At 42.7% G+C, this 17,100-nt stretch overlaps 1 protein-coding gene across 2 annotated transcripts in view; it reads left to right on the top strand.

The window, feature by feature from the left end:
• The first annotated feature begins 496 nt into the window (after positions 1–496).
• LOC144690999 (GRB2-related adapter protein-like) overlaps positions 497–17,100 on the top strand; it is a 48,324-nt gene continuing 31,720 nt past the window's right edge. The window contains exons 1-3 of one of the 2 annotated variants that reach the window (XM_078558960.1): positions 497–823; positions 8,671–8,768; positions 16,622–16,744. In XM_078558960.1, coding sequence (XP_078415086.1) covers positions 746–823; positions 8,671–8,768; positions 16,622–16,744 — 299 coding nt within the window. In that variant the 5' untranslated portion in view covers positions 497–745. Of the gene's footprint in view, positions 824–8,028; positions 8,098–8,670; positions 8,769–16,621; positions 16,745–17,100 lie in introns of those variants that run through there. The other variant, XM_078558961.1, reaches the window with a different exon arrangement.

The following is a 17,100-nucleotide window of genomic DNA, read 5'->3' as shown; positions in this document are numbered from 1 at the left end:
AGACAGACACACACACACACACACATGTGTTTTATATATGTATGGACATGCACTGGATCACCAGAGACAATATGGGGATTGAGAGTGTGACATTCCGCGTGTTGAATATTCTGCCAGTGCTCACTCTCTGAGGGGTGCACAGGAAGAGTGGGTGAAGGGGAGGAAGGCACCTGTGTCCGTGGATTGTACACGAGTGTTAACACTGTCAGGAGGGAGGAGGGGGGGCGGGGGGGGGAAGCAGAAATTGGTGAGGTGCAAAGGGAGAACAACACTTCGAGCATTTATATAAACAGTGCACCAGAGTTGCGTGCAATCAGCAGTGAGGAGAGAATTATATAAAACACAAACACAAATCTACTGCTGGTAAATATTTCAGCTATAATGTGACATGAGCTTCCTGTTTGGGTATTGTGTTTGAAGATAGGAGAGAGAGAGAGAGAGAGAGAAAAAATCCCCCTTCCCTTTGAGACGTAGCAGACGGAAATGCTTTTCACACTCGAGTGATGTTCAGACACTGAGAAGCCGGCGTCTCTCCTCCACACGCCACACACAGACCCCCGTTAAAACCTCATCGGCTCAGCCTCGGAAGGCAGGGGGAGAAACGCGGGCAAGAAAGGCAGCAAAACCCAAACGAAGAGAGTGGGGGCCCCCCCCGGCAGTTCCTCACCGTTACCTGGATTTAACCCATCGACACGCCCGGCAGGGGCAAAGAGGGATATAGGTTCTCTCCCCGGCTCCCGGTACCATGGAGGCAGTCGCATTGTACAACTTTGCGGCATCAGCCGCGGACGAGCTTAGTTTCAACAAGGGAGAAACTCTCAAGGTGAGTCCGAAACGGCAATTCCATCCTCAGCGAGGTTCAAGCAAAGTGAAGCCAGCCTCCTCTGCTTATTTTTAGTGGGATGCTCTCTACGTAGGAACAGGGGGGGGGAGGCCACTCGGCCCTCCTGAGCCTGTTCTGTCATTCAGTTAGATTATGTCTGATGTATCTCCATGTGCCCCCCCCATCGGTTCAGGAACCCTGAACATCCCTGCCGAACAAAAATCAATCAATCCCAGTTTGAATTTTTTAATTGACGACCAGCTTTTTTTTTGGGGGTGTGGGGAGAGTGCCCTTTGTGTGTAGAAGTGCTTCCTGACATCACCCCTGAACGGCCTGGCTCTCATTTCAAGGTTATGTCCCCTTATTATTGACACTACCCCCCCCCGCCCCCAGCTCTGCACCAACTGCGACTTAGCTTCCACCTCTTTGTATCCCAGCCCCCAACACACAAAACTACAGGGGTGAATTTTTGCAGCAGAAAAGTTGGTGTGTGAATTCATGGGATTGCACTTCACATTTATTTGATTCTGTAATATGATTGTGAATATATTATTTTCCAAAGGCTTGTGAAAGAAAACCAATCTGTTCGTGATATCCAGATCAAACAGTGGGCAGTTAATGCCTGCTGAGTGTTTGACTTGGTGATTAAACTGTTCTTGCAAGAACTGATTCCTATTACTTTTTCAGTGGTTGGTTATCCATTTAAGTCTCAGCTGTCAAGATAATGGCAATCTTGTTTCACACCATTTTACTTTAGGAAGGCACACCAAAACTGGTGTGTTGCATGTTGCAATTGTGTAAATGCCAGTTGGCCCATGTATATCAAACAAAAAATTTCTCATTTTGTTAAAAATGAAATATGCACTGAGGGTTGTGCCTCATTCTTTCCCAGCATAAAATTAGCCCACATGAAATAATACCATTCAATATTTGATACTGACTACCTCCGATTGAGCTTATCATATCTCTAAGTTCGGCATTTGTTTTTTTAAAAAATGAGAACAGACATATCTTCCTTACAAACGCATCAGCCACAAATTCTAACAGGAGACTTGCATTGAAGCTTGTACCGTAATGCATATCGAATCAATTAGTCCACCAGTAATCTCTTGAAAACATAAGATATTAGTGATAGCAGTTCCGTTCAGAACGAACCTATTCACTAGTAGGTTCTAATGTCAGCTCTATCACATCTATTGTCCTTTAACATTATTATAAAAACTGCAAATGTTGTTTTTAGTACTGTACATTTTAAAAAATAGCAGGAACCGGTTTTTACACTACAAATCATGATCTCCAGGACCCAATGATACTATAGTCTTGATTTTAATGCCGCTCACACACTTCTGCGGCCCAGTAAGATGGCACGAGTGGAGAGTGATGGTTAAAATTGAGACAGTGTCCTTATCTCCATGTTCATGCTGCTCTCCGGCTCATTGCCATTTTAACTCTCAGGGTTTGGGGAGGTGCCAGAGGCACCCTGTTAAGGACCTCTTAAGCATCGCAAAGAACAAATAAACTACATAGGTTCATTCATCAAGATCAGAAAAAAGAAAAGAACGACTTGCATTTATATAACACTTTTCACAGCCACCCTGACGGCCAATGAAATACTTTTGAAATGTAGTCAATAGAATAAGGAGGAAAAATATAATAGAAAAAACCTTTCTGGACTGTGCGATTGAGGTGGCATCTCACCCAAGGCTTTGCCTCTCCTCACAGTCCTGTTGGATAATCACCCACAACAACTTGCATGTATATAGCATCTTTAATCTATTTAAATGTCCCAAGTCGCTACACATGATTGTTATCAAACAACATTTAACACCGAGCCACGTAAATATTAGGACATGGGGAAGGAGGTAGGTTTTAAGGAGTGTTTTAAAGTAGGAGAGAGAGTAGAAGTAGGAGAGAGGAGAGAAGTCCAGGGTTACAGCCTCTAGGCAGCTGAAAAATGGAGATATGAAAGAGGCCAGAACTGGAGTAGCACAGATTGGAGGGTTTTACGGCTGAGGAATTTACAGAGCTAGGGAGTAGCGAGAACACAGAAGGATTTGAAAATAAGGGTGAAAACTTTAAAATCGAGGCGTTGCCAGACCGGGAGTCAAAGGTAGGTCAGCAAGCACATGGATGATGGGTGAAAGGGACTTGCTGTGTGTTAGGATACAGGCAGCAGCGGTTTAGATAAGCACAAGATTGGTGGTGTGGGGCGGGGAGTGTGGTGCTGGAGAATCAGGAAGGCAGTTAAGTTGAGCCTATAAATAAAGATTGTAATAGGTGGGCTTTTAGACTGGTAGTTAAGGATAACATTGTCATCAGTTTGACCTAGCTGGTGTTTGGGTTTGGAACTTTTTTTACAAGGGCTGAAATTAAGGCCAGGAATCACACAGAAGCGGGTTACAGACAAGCCCATGGGCCGAAATGATTAACATAATGCAATGTAGCAGGTAATGGCTTGCAAACAACCACTCCTTATTTCTGTCAGAAATCTCATTTCACGATTGCCCATCTTTCTGAACCTAAATGAATACAGCAGCATTAATTTTTCTCTCTCTTGCTAACTTTCTTCCCTCAACTCCTTTCCTAAGGCACAGGTTCCTTGCTGGGGTCAGGCACAGAGTGACCAGGCATTGATCATCCTGTGGGGCTTCATTCAAATGGCCATTATTGCATTACTACTGGTGGTTAGAATATGATAATCAGCATTAATTATGCAGTAGTGGCTCCCACAGGTTGATCCAGGCATACCTGCAGTAAAAATTGCGGTTTTAGCCCTGTAGGGGGAAAAAAGATTTGCATTTATGTAGCACCTTTATGACCTTGGGACGCCCCAAAGCAATTACAGTAAATTTATCACTTTTGAAGCATAGTCACTGCTATGATGTAGGAAACGCAGCAACCAACTTGTGCACAAGCTCCCACAAGCAACAATGAGGTAATTAACTGGATAATTTGCTTTTAGTGGTGTTGGTTGAGGGGTAAATATTGGCCACAGTTATACCAGCGGGAACTGACCTGCTCTTCTCCGAAATAGCGCCACGTGATCTTTTCTGTTCTCCTGAGAGGGCAGGCAGAGGCTCAGTTTAACATCCCATCCGAAAGATGACACCTCCAGGAGTGTCGGACTTGACTTTGTGGCTCAAGCCTCTGGAGTGGGGCTCTCTCTGCATGACTCAAGAGGCAGGAGTTCTACCCTCTGAGCTAGAGCTGAATGAAAGCAATGATATTTGATCATTTGAATTGTAAAAATGGCACTTCAGACACAAAGATAAAAATGTATAGCCTGTTTTTGATTTTATTCAAAGAACACTTTGCAGCTAATAGACTCTACAGTTGTCATAATCCTGACGAACAAGATTCAGCTTTATTCTTTATGATGCAACTATTACACGCTATAAACCTTTGTGGTTCATTGCTTTTGGCTGCTGAAGGTATAAAGTTCAGATAGTTGCAAAGTTTTAATTTCAGCCATGCTGTCACAAAACACCTAGATTGCTGCTTCACCACAAGGGTACTTACCATTACCAAATGACAAGGGAAATGACAATCTGTAGAAGGTCAGAATTTCAATCAGGCCTCAGGCCTTCTTGCCCTGGTGCAAAGATCAGTCCCTGGATCCTCGATCGGCCCAGATTGGCTTTCTCCAATTTTCTACCCTAATCACCTAATCAGAGGGTCAAAGTTCAAATCAAAGCTTCCCAAAAATGTGCCACTTTTGGTGCAGGGAATGACACTGCCTTGGAATAAGAGACCCTCCTGCCCTGTCAGCTGAAGGAGCAAGGGTGGCGATGGCTGGTGGGTGGGGAAATGAGAAATTTAAAGGGAATCAGGAGGTAAAATAGTGAAGATATTCACACTTGCCTATTAGAATGGGGAAAAAAGAAGGCTTTTGTATATCTCCTGAGAGATGTTAGTGAGGGCTCAGTCCCATGCTACCAGCTCAATTTGCTTATGGGGAAACCCAGACATTGAAGGGTTACAACTATTTTTTCAGAAAACCCAAACAACGATTTGCCTTTCAATGACCCCATTAATGTAGTAAAATGTTGCACAAGGCATTTCACAAGAACATTGTGAAACAGAATTTGATACCGAGCCATATAGGGGGTTTTGTCATTCAGCAAGAATCATCCCCAGTCTATCACGTAAGTTTAAGCTCTGTCTATTTTAAGTCCTACTTCCTCTATCTGCTGCGGTTCCAGCAGAACTGAAAGCTTGGCTATTCCTTTCCAGTTTTCCTTTCCAGTTCAGCCTGTCTTTATGTTCCACATGGGCCTCCTTCCAGCCAACTTTATCTCAACTTAGTAGCATATCCTTCTAATGCCCTCTTCCTCATCCTTATCTAACTGCCCCTTTAATACATCAATGTCATTTGTCTCAACTAGTCCATGTTGTAGAGTGTTCCTCATTCTAACCACTCGCTGCATAAAAAAGTTTTTCATGTCATAGCTAAACAAAATCAAACTGAACTCTTGCATTTGAGCCCACGATATCTATGACTCCATTCAAGGCATTAATCAGAGTAACTGCACTTGGCCTCAGGACCGCTAAGTGGGGGAGCTATGTTACAAATGGTTCTGATGAGGCTAGTCTCTCCATGATGCACCGCAGTTCTATTATCAAATATCACTGAGCACATGAGGCTAGTGGAATCCCTCCATCATTGCCTCAGCCTTTGGAAAGTGTTGGCCACACATTCAAATTGCACTCAACATTGATGTTTGCACATGGCACTTTGTCGGTAGGTTTGGTGGGGGTCAGTCCTTGGACTCAATAGCTGAAGGAGGATTGAAGCTGCCCCTGATCCCCAACGCGAAACCAATACCCCCCACCATACCCACGCCCCCAACTGGAACTGCTAAACTGGAAAGGAAAAGCCAAGCTTACAGCAGTTCAAATGATGTAGAATTTGTCCAGTGCACCTATCGCATATTTTAAAGGGGTACTTTCTCAAAGGGAATATGTTTAACCAACCTTTGTTTGTCCATGGGAACAGGGATGAAAAATGAGCCTTCTTCCATCCTGGCACCCTTACCCTTCCTTCCATCCTCCCCTTCCTCCTTCCAACCCTCCAATTCCAACCTCCCTTCTTCGGACTTCACACATACCTCCTTCTACCCTTCCCCTCCTCCTTCTAACTTCCCTTCTCCTTCCACCCTCTACCTGTCACTTTCCACTCTTCCCTGTCTCCTTCTACCCTCCTGTCTTCTTCCCTCCTCAAACCTTCCTCCACACTCTACCCAACTCCTTCCACACTACCCCCTCCTCCTTCCGCCCTCCACCAACCTCATGGTCGGGAGCGTGGGTGTGATGGGGGGTATTGGTTTTGTGTTGGGGATCGGGGGCAGCTTCAATCCTCCTTCAGCTATTGAGTCCAAGGACTGACCCCTACCAAACCTACCGACAAAGTGCCATGTGCAAACATCAATGTTGAGTGCAATTTGAATGTGTGGCCAACACTTTCCAAAGGCTGAGGCAATGATGGAGGGATTCCACTAGCCTCATGTGCTCAGTGATATTTGATAATAGAACTGCGGTGCATCATGGAGAGACTAGCCTCATCAGAACCATTTGTAACATAGCTCCCCCACATAAAGGTCGTGAGTCCAAGTACAGTTACTCTGATTAATGCCTTGAATGGAGTCATAGATATCGTGGGCTCAAATGCAAGAGTTCAGTTTGATTTTGTTTAGCTTTGACATGAAAAACTTTTTTATGCAGCGAGTGGTTAGAATGAGGAACACTCTACAACATGGACTTGTGGAGACAAATGACATTGATGTATTAAAGGGGCAGTTAGATAAGGATGAGGAAGAGGGCATTAGAATGATATGCTACTAAGTTGAGATAAAGTTGGCTGGAAGGAGGCCCATGTGGAACATAAAGACAGGCATGGACCATTTGGGCTGTTTCTGTGCTTTAAGCACTTTTTAGTGCTTTGTAACATGATGGGGATCAGAGTGAGAAAGCCAAAAAAAAAGAGATTATTATCAGTTACCTCATTGCTTCTCAATGTCTGTTCCCACATGGATCACAGGAGATGTGAGGATGAACACTGTTGAGGAATAACAAAAATGAGCACAGATTGTAAGAGGTTTCAGATGCCACATCTATCCTAAACAACCATCCCATTCAAGAAATTTGCCAAGCAGCTTGCAGAACCATAGCATCATATGTAGTGCCAGAAAGATGCAGCATTTCTTCTGGACCCTGAAGGTGATGGTACAGGCCACCTGCACCTTGAGAACTATGCATCAACCGCCAGCAGCCAACCACCACACTTCCTCCTCCCACTGAGGAAGCAACAAGCTAAAATGTCAGAGTTAGATAATCAGACACGTACCTTGCACTCACTTAAAGGAAAAGTGCCGAGGCAAGGTGTTTTCTTTCTGGCACTAAGAGTTTCTGATATAAGCTAAGCACATGTATACCTCACAATATTGAAGAGCTTAAGATGGGTACACGTTATTGCAGCTGATGGGTTGGTTTCCTGCAATGTATGCCACAATTGTGTTATAATGTTTCGGTCCAATTTACTGAGTTGTGGACATGACTATCCGTGAACGGATATTTGAATGGAAATAGGCAGTTAGAAAATTTATGAAACGGCAGACTTGTTACACGCCTTATTGTATTTGCCTTCACAGTAGAGATAGAGGACAAAATACCAACTGTACAACAGCAGCTAAAAATAAGTCAAGGGGAGGAGCTTATTAAATGCGGTCATGGAAAAGTAATGGGACTTAAGTTAAACAAATCCCCACAACTTGCTAGTTTTAACCCACGGTATTAAAAGAAATAGGTGAGGAAATTGTAGGTGCATAAGTCATAATATTTTAAAACTCTTTTGTTTTGGGGGCTGTGCTGTATTTTGGGAAAATGCAACACTTCACTCCATTGTTTAGGGTGCAATGGACAGAAAAAACAGGAAACGACAGACCTAACAGTCTACAATCAGTTGTGGGGAAGTTTCAATTTGCCAAAGGGTAACTGAACTTTTCGACAAATCTAAAACATTTTCCAACCAGAAAACAGAGGGTTTGGCAAAACAAGATATGCAAATGATTTCTGGAAGATAAATAGGTTAGTGGAATGTTGCAACAGGCGCTGGAGATCATTAATGTGTTGCCTCATATTTAACCACATCTTGGGAGAAAAACGAGGAAACAATCTAAAGGCAAAATACAGCGGATGTTGGAAATTTGAAATAAAAACAGAAAATGCTGGAATCACACAACAGGCCTGGCATCAGCTGTTCTGATGAAAGGTCTTTGGTCTGAACTCTTAATCCTGCTTCTCTCTCCACAGATACTGGCAGACTTAGTGAGTATTTCCATCGGTTTCTGTTTTTATTTAACAATCTGAAGGAGTGGGTGCACGGAGAAGCATTGAGGCTCAAATATAAAATTCTCTGACAAAGCCATAAAAAGGGCCAACCAAATTTTAAATTTTCTAAATCAGAGCAGAGTACAAGAGTAAAGGGTAATCAGAAATGTGTACAAAGCATTTAATTAGGACACATTTAAGGAACAGTGTACATATTCAGATTGCCCATATAGAAAGGACATTAAGGCCAGTGAGAGTTTTGTGTGTAGAATCACTAGTGATAAGAAACTATAGATAGGAAAAGAGATTTAACAGTGAAGAGTTTAGTAGAGGTTTTAATAGAATTAACACAGAAAGACAGTTGTGGAATCAGTAACAAAGGTTCTTCAGTCTTAAACCATCATTGAGAGTGAAGGCATGGGATGCTGGAAGATGATAGGCTTTGCCACAGAGAGTGGTGAGACAGGGACCATTCCATCCTTTAATGGGTTTCTGCAATAATATTAACGTCTTTCTTTCAGGTGCTTAACATGGAGGATGATCCTAACTGGTATAAAGCTGAATTGCGTGGGTTAGAAGGCTTTGTCCCCAAGAATTACATTAAAGTGAAACCACACGAGTGAGTATGCTCTGGTAATTGAACATCTACATATTGAGCCTCACAGTTCTGTAATGGTATGCTCTGTCGAGCCTTACATGTGGTAAAGTAGATTTTGTTCTTAGCTGAAGCCACAGTCTGGGTTTTGCAATTGGTCTCATTGTGCTGGGGGAAGAATCATTCAATAGGAATGCTTGGTGCTGTGATAGTTCACATGGTTGGATGATCTGCGCTAGAAGGATTGTATGCACAATGGACCAGAGGTCTAGTACCAGCTGTGAATCAGTACCCCAGCACTGATAGCAAAATCTTATTGGGGGATACATGAAAAGGTACTTGGGTGACAAGAAGTACCACCTTGCTTTGTTACTTGCACTGTCGTTGTTTGAAGGTTGGACATTGTGGAGAATGCTAAGATATCTACCTGCTCTTCTTTCCTGGGGTCTTGTGCATCCTTCTGAACAGGTAGACTGAGCCTTGATTTAATATTTCATTTGAAAGATGGTGCCTCCAACAATGTAACACGATCCCAGTGCTGCACTGGACAGTTGGGAGGGTGTTGGTTACAGAACGGTGTTTCTTAAATAAGTCTTCGTAGTCTTCAGTAAGTTAACTGTAAGTCTTTATTAGCGGGTAGAACTATTTACACAGTAAAGGAAAGGCTAGGAGCTATCTACATGCTTAAGTCTTGACCCATCTCTGCTTAACATCACTGACCCCTGAGTCTGGGTCATGTGCCTTCTTACATCACTTGTGTGGACAGTACTGTAGGCAGTCCCACATTAACCCTGTTTAAGCCAGACCCTTATACTACACCTCCCCCCAATGTATATGGAGTTACACTAGTTTACTTCATGTGTTACATTGTTATCAGTCTCATGCATTTACATTGTTGTTACTACATTATTGCTATTACTTTATTTTTGCTATTATTGTATTGGAATTATTACAACATTCTCACTACCCCATCTCACCCCTTCAAGTCCTTGAATTTATAGGTTCAGGCAGTCTGGGGAAGCCTTTTAACCCTTTCGTAATTTGTTTGCCATTCTGTCAGAGGAGTGGTAGACTCTGTTGGTTCTCCCTGTTAACTGGGAGGTTGGACTGGCATTTGGGTACGCTCTCATTCTTTTCTTCCATTGCTTATTGTTGAACCGCACTTGGTCAGTTCTGGTGTTGCATTGATCGGTGGTCACTGCTCCTCTGATTCATTTCTTGTGGGGTGGACGAATATTGTATTCACCTCCTTGGTGCTTCTTTCTCTTCTTTTGTCGTGTGGGGCGTCCCAATGTATATGGATGTTGACGTTTCAACAATGTAACCTTCGTTCGCACCTGTTACACAATTTGAGCCAAAGTTTTGATTACCTTCTTCTTTTCCTGTTGTTTTTTGAGCTTATGGAGAGAATTCCCCCCCCCCCCCCCCCGTTGGGGGGGTTGTTCGGAGGCAGGCAGGAGCGAGTGAGGACCCAATCGGCGCCCCTGATCGGGTCTGCGCCACCATTTTACATTATTAGCTGTTCTTTCAATTGCCAATGAAGGCCCTCCCAGCGTGATGTGCAGCTAGAAGCATACTCAAATGTCAGTCCAGCCTCCTAGTCAACAGGAAGAACCAGAACCAACAGAGCCAACCACAGAGGTGCCTCAGGGAGACTAGCTTAAGTTTTAAACATCTAAATAAAGAAATTAAAAATTTTTAAAACATGCCCCCTCATGTGACAGTGTCACATGAGCTGGGACACGTCAATGAATTCTTTAAAAACTTTTTATTCAATTTTTAAACACTTCATGAAACCCATCCCGCCCGTGGATGAGGTTCCATGAAGATTGCGAAGGCCGCCTGGGCTCTTCGCCTGCCCGCCAACCTTAAGGTTGGACGGGCAGCTTATTTTATTAGTTGAATTAGTTTTTAACAGGCCTTTGACAGGTCAACGGGCATGCAGCTGACTTGGCTGCGTGTCCGCCGAACTGAAAATCTAAATGACGCGCGGTGACATTGGGACGCATGCCCAACATCACCCCGCGTCATTTTATGCCGCCCGCTTGCCGAACCGAAAATTCTGGCCTATGAGTCTTTTCATTTAGCTCGGCAACTACTCTAGTAGGTTGAGTTATCTTCATCTCAGAGTTATCTGTGGATTTCTTATATTAAAGTTTAGCAGCTTCATCTGGAAATCCAGTTCTCTTCGGAATCTTTCTTGCCTGGTCACTGATTACTGTTTAGCCTCTTTCAGTTAATTCATTAGATCCTCAATGTATTTCTTAGAATTCTCCTTATCTGCTTTTAAAGTCTGGATTTACCCTTCCATATTGTGCATCTCGTCCATCATGTTGTTCAGATTGGATCAGAATTCAACAATTTCATTGGTTTTGGTCATTAATTCTGCATTCAAGCAACTGTTCTGACTCTTCAGCAATTTTTTCTCCTGTTCCAGGCATTTCTTATGACGTTTACCAGAGGCAACTGATGCTTGAAGTTCATCAAAGGTCTATCTTTGTTGAATTTGTACAAGTTCAGCATTTAAGTTTTTCAAGTCCTCTTTCAAGAGTTCTGCTTCTTGGGAGCAACACTTGAGTGTTCTCATCAGTTCCTGTTTCTCCTTAACAAACTTATCATTCCTACATGAAAGCTGATCCACCACACCGTTCCGTTTTTCCTTGGTAGAGTGTAATTCCTCTGTGTCATTCTTCAAGCTCACACTCTATAATTGCGCTTATGCCAATTGTTTTTGAAACACTTCACACTCTTACATAAGAACTTTTACCTTCACTTGCCATTATATGTTCTTGATATTCGTCTCTTCGTGTATTTCATGGGAACGTAATGTTTATCGAAGGTTTCTTCCAAATGTGCAACTGTGTTCTTCAGTGCTGCAGTCTTTTTCTTGAGTCTCTAGGCTTCCTCCCAGAATGTTGAACATTCTTGAGTCTTTTCTGAAAACTGGTTTGTCAGTTCCTTCAGGGCGGCATTAAATTCATTTTCTTTCACTTCGAAATGTTCCAGAGGAGCAAACTCTGACCTGAGGGGGTCCTTGGAGTGTGTGAAGGTCCTTCAGCAGCTTTTCCTTTTCGTTGTCATGCTCAATTACGTCAATCTTGAGTTCCCTTGCAATTTACCAGAGTCTCATTAAGCTTGCTCTGCTGCTCTGCCATTGGGCTGCTCAAGGTAGCCCTTATTCCGTCATGTTGCTGAAGGGTAATGTACTGTTTTTGAATCTGATCTTGAAGGACAATTAGCTGTTCTTTCAATTGCCTATTTTCTTGTTCAGCTCTTGGCTTCTCACTGAATTTCAGCGTATTGCTTTGTCACTATACTGATAGCTCCAACACAGCTTTCTCTGAAGTAGCATTCAACATCTTTTTTTACTCCTTGGCCTGAATTTTTCCTGCATTGGGCGGGCTCAGCGGGAGCGGGCAGGAGCGGGGGTGGTTGTGGAGCCGCCCGCCGCTTGCGATCGGCTCTACATGGCCATTTTACGCAGGCGGGCCAATTAAGGCCCGGCCAGCATAATACACGAGTGGCGCGCGAAAGAGCGGTTCAATCTCCCTGAGGTGCTGAGCTGCCTCAGGGAGATTGAAGCGTTTTTGAAATTAATAAATAAACGGAATAAAAATCTAATGAAACATGTCCCCTCATATGACACAGTTACATGAGACGGGACATGTTTTTATATTTCAGAAAATGTTTTAATTCAATTTGTTAAAGCTTTAGGAAACCTCATCCCGCTCATGGATGAAGTGTCCCAAAAAACGTAAAGGCCGCTTGGCCTTTTTGCCTGCCCGCCAAACGTTAATTTGATATTAATTAGTTCCTTAATGGCCTTAATAGGCCTTGTAATTATCGGTGGGCACGCAGCCGACGCCGGTGCACGCCCGCCGAACGAAACATCGCGAGACAGTGCGGTGATGTCGGGATGCAGGCCCGAGGTCATCGCACGTCATTTAGTGTGCCAGCGTGTTGGGCCCGCCCCCGCACACCGACTGAAAAATCCTGGCCCTTGTGTTTTTTCAAGGCTGCAACTTCTTTGAGTACCTTTTCTGCCTGCTATTGCGCCTAGCCACTCAGCTGGTTGAGCTTTCCCAACTCTTGCTTTGATTGGAATTGAGGGTTTTTGTTTTCTCATTATACCTTTGTGACACTCTTGAAATGTGTTTGCTTAGATATTGAACACTTTGGTTCATTGAAGACTTTAGCTTATTGTGCATTTTTGAAGGTATATACTCAGCTTGAATCTTGTGTTTCAAATCTTCCTTGTTCCGCTTTGACGCAAACATTTTTGAAATTTATCTCATTTCCCTTCTGTAGGGGTTGGTTATTTTGAATTTCATCAGGTAACTTTCCATCATTCACAGTCAACTGCTTGGTCTGCATTGCCACCTGCTGTCGCAGTTCGGGTGATGTCTTGGGCTTCCCAAAAACATATATTCCTTGGACTTCGGGAATGTTCTTTGCCTCTCTGGCTCCCTCATGTGGGTTGCTCGGCTAATGTCTTTACCCTTTTGTAGCTTTACTGGGGGTTTACTGTTCCTTCTTAGAATGTCTGTGCGGCACAGAACTTGAAGATTAAAATATTCGTCAAATGCATTTAATATTTCATCGAAGTTGGTTGAGGAGACACCAATGCACTCCATTATGATTACTTTGTTAGCACATTCACCTAGCCAGTATAAAAAGGTATAAATCTGGACTTCTTCTGATTTCTTACTGAGACCTGATATTCTCCAGTAGTTTAAAAAGTCCATTCTCCAGGACACCCAATTTTTTATTAGGGTTGGCCCAGGGATGAGTCTAAACTAATCTGGTAAGTTGCATTTTTGGCCATGGTCATTTAATATTTTTCTGCAGTCACAGCTTTAAATATTGTTGCCCTTTTAAGAATGGCTCCGCAGAAACCATTTCTTCACTGCTTTTTTTTGCAGTCTCAGCTTTAAATGTCATTGCCCTTTTAAGAATGATTGTGCAGTAACTGTTTATTTCTCTGCTCTTCTTTCCACGATTGTCGGGTTTTGGTGGGCTCTCTTGTGCCGTCTTTTTAACTCAACAAGAACACTTCAAACAAGAAGTTTGGGTCATCTAAGGGGGCTTTAAATTGGAGAATTGTGTTGGAAGGCAGTTTCTTGCACTGCCTTCAGAGTTTTAAAAAATTTTCTCTGAAGCTTTTCCTGGATTTCAAGAGATCTCCTGCACTTGCCGGTTTTAGTGGGCTCCACAAAACAGCAATGGCGCACTTCTTGAAAAAGGTTTTCTTTAAGAATGACTGCTGGATTGGCTGCCTGCCAACTTCTTTTGTTCACCCGTTTACTTTTCTGAGTAATGGCACAGTCGAATTCTAGCTTATGCTTGTTTTTTCTGAGTGACGTTCCAGAGATGTTTAATTAATTTTTCTCTCTCTTTTTTCCTGATGAGCTTGGGGGCCACATGTTGAGGCTTTGACTCGGGGACCAGGTTTTAGCGACAGGTTTCTTTCAAACTGCGCTTCTGACACTGAATTAGTTAAAGGGTCCTCCGGACTTGCTGCAGCCTGGAATCTTAAAAGATTTAGCTCACCCTTGAAGGTTCTGTTGACTCTGCACTCTGAAGCTGGACTTCCAAAGAAGATTCAATGGAGCCATCTGCTGCAATAAAAATCTCTGCCTTCAGCTTCCAGGCCTTTTCTCTTGAGCGTTTTCTGGTATTTCTTCCTCTGCGCTCTATGCTTCTTTTGGGAGCTTCTCTAAGGTGAGAAAGCTTTGTTGAAGCTTTTTTTAGTCTTCCAGCATTTCAGTTTGTTTCAGTGTTTTAGCAAAGCTGTGGGTTTTGATCCCCTTCTGCCACCATGTTGGGAGAGTGTTGGTTGCAGAGCAGTGTCTCTTAAAGAAGTCTTCATAGTTTTCAGTAGGTTAACTGTAAGTCTTTGTTAACAAGTAGAGCTATTTGCACATGTACAGTAAAGGGTGCAGGAGCTATTTCCTTGCTTAGGTCTTAATCCATCTCTGCTGAGCACCACAGGGGTCACCTGGGTCTGGGTCTTGTGCCTTCTCACATCACTGTGTGGGTGGGACTGTACTCAGTCCCACATTAACCCTGAATGTGCCAGACCCTTATACTACATGGATCACAAATGGTCAAGCAGCAATTGAATCCACAGCCTTTGTGATTTTAAACTAGAAATGAAAAGAACATGGGGGTGGAAATCTCCCCTGTTTGCTATTTGCAGCCAAATCATAAAGGCATTTTTACTTCACAATTTTACACTTTAACTCGCCTCACGTAGCACAGAGAGGAAATCTTCCCCCACTCTTTTCTCGATGCAGACAAAGGTAATTTTCAGACGAACCTATCCATCCCTTAATCCTACTCTCACCATATCCCGCTCACTGTAAATCTGCAACCCCATTGATCTCCAGAACCACCAAAATATCTTCTTAACTCATTTATACTGTCTGCTTCAATGATCGTTCTCAAAACTTGAAACCTCTACCACCTAAAAGGACAAAGAAGAAATGTGTGGAAACACCACCAGGTGCAAGTTCCCCTCTAAGTCACACACTATCCAGACTTGGAACTATATCATCGTTTGTTCACTATGGCTGGGTCATAATCCTGAAACTCCCTCCCAACAGCTCTGGGTGTACCAAATGGACTGTAGTGGCTCAAGAAGGTGGCTCACCATCTCCTTCTTAAGGGCAATTAAGGATGGGTAATAAATTCTGGCCTCGCCAGTGATGCTCACATTCCAAGTATGGGTAAAAAAAATCTTTTAATTGAAAAAAACCCTCACTTGACCAGTCAAAACTGGAGAGTCAAGTGGGAATTCTATTGGAGATAAATTTATTTGTCGTTTAAATCTGTGGCTATGAGGTTGAGCACTTCTGTTAGCCCCACATGGCTTTTTCTTAGAACAGTAATAGCCCACCTGGATAAGTGACATTTCATCAGCAGGTTTTGAATAACCATCAGCATCACTTCTTATGCTGGTTGGAGTTTGAAGGTACCAGATCTCATCCCAGGAAGCATTCCCCTTTCTGCATTAGGAAAGTCATATTCCACTAAAATGAACCTCGCTGCTGGTAACTCTTAAGAAAAATCTTTTAAATAAAGTAGTGGAGATTCACCCAAGGTGAAACTTGCTATTCAAAATAATTAGTGTATTTTGTTCATTTGGAAATATTTTTTCACTGGTATCCACATGAATCTGTTCATAATCAAAGCTAATTGAGCAGTATGAAAAAAATGTTTTGTGAGCTTTCCACATTAAATTGTAGGAAATAGAAATTCTTAATTATAGTTTGCAAATCGCTATGTGCGTCCATGTAGATTTGATGATATTACTTGAGTAAAATGAAAGAAAAAAGAACAAAAGGAAGGACGTGCCTTTATAAGGTGCCTTTTATGACCTCAGGACACCCCAAAGCACTTCACAGCCAATGAGATTTTTCGGAAGTGTAGTCGTTATTGCAATCAAGGAAAGGCAGCGGCGAATTTATGCACAGAAAGATCCCATGAACAGCAATGAGATAATGATCAGATGTGGCGTTTTAGTGATGCTCAGTGGGGAGTATACATCAGCCAAAGCACCAGGGAGAATATCACAGCTCTTTTTTCAAGATTGTGGATTGTTTATGCCCACCCAAGAGTGCAGATGAGGCCTCAGTTTAATGTCTCATCTGAAAGTGCACCTCTGACAGTGCAGCAGCACACCAAAGTGTCAGCAAAGATTATGGGATGAGGTCTCTGGAGTGTGACTTGACCCATAAGCATTCTGACTCAGAGGTTATCCACTGAGCTACCGACTCCTTTATCCTGATGCACGAATGAGTACATTATACAGGAGTGTATAATATTCCCTTTTGATGTTGATTTTAATATTCTTGTATTCTTTTTTAATTGATCAGCTGGTATATAGGCAGAATCTCCAGGACATCAGCTGAAGAATTACTCCTGAAACAAGGATATGTCGGAGCTTTTCTATTACGAGAGAGTGAGAGTTCACCTGGCGAATTCTCCATATCAGTGAAGTAAGTAATGCAACAATTTATAATGTGAATCATCAACTAAGCGAATAATAATTACAAACCAACAGATTTCTCTTTTCTGTAGCTCTAATGGTGTGTGTCATTAGTTGTTTTTGTGTTTTTGTTCTGTTGGGAGAGCTGGGGAAGAGATGAAGGTCCATAAAACAGGACACCACGCTTGAGAGAATGGGACAATCCCCAAACTAATGGTTTTGCAGATGATAAGCTTGAGCTTTTTACTATATATAAATGCCTGCAAATTATCAGAGGAAGGGAAAATTAAGGAAAGGTAAGGAGCTTTGAGTTCTTTAAGAATGAGTTAGAGTAAAAGATGGAGTTTTGATTTTAACAGTGAGCAT

This window comes from Cetorhinus maximus, chromosome 15 (assembly GCF_964194155.1).
Source record: "Cetorhinus maximus chromosome 15, sCetMax3.hap1.1, whole genome shotgun sequence".
Taxonomy (NCBI): domain Eukaryota; kingdom Metazoa; phylum Chordata; class Chondrichthyes; order Lamniformes; family Cetorhinidae; genus Cetorhinus; species Cetorhinus maximus.
This window is presented reverse-complemented; position numbering and strand designations above follow the sequence as displayed.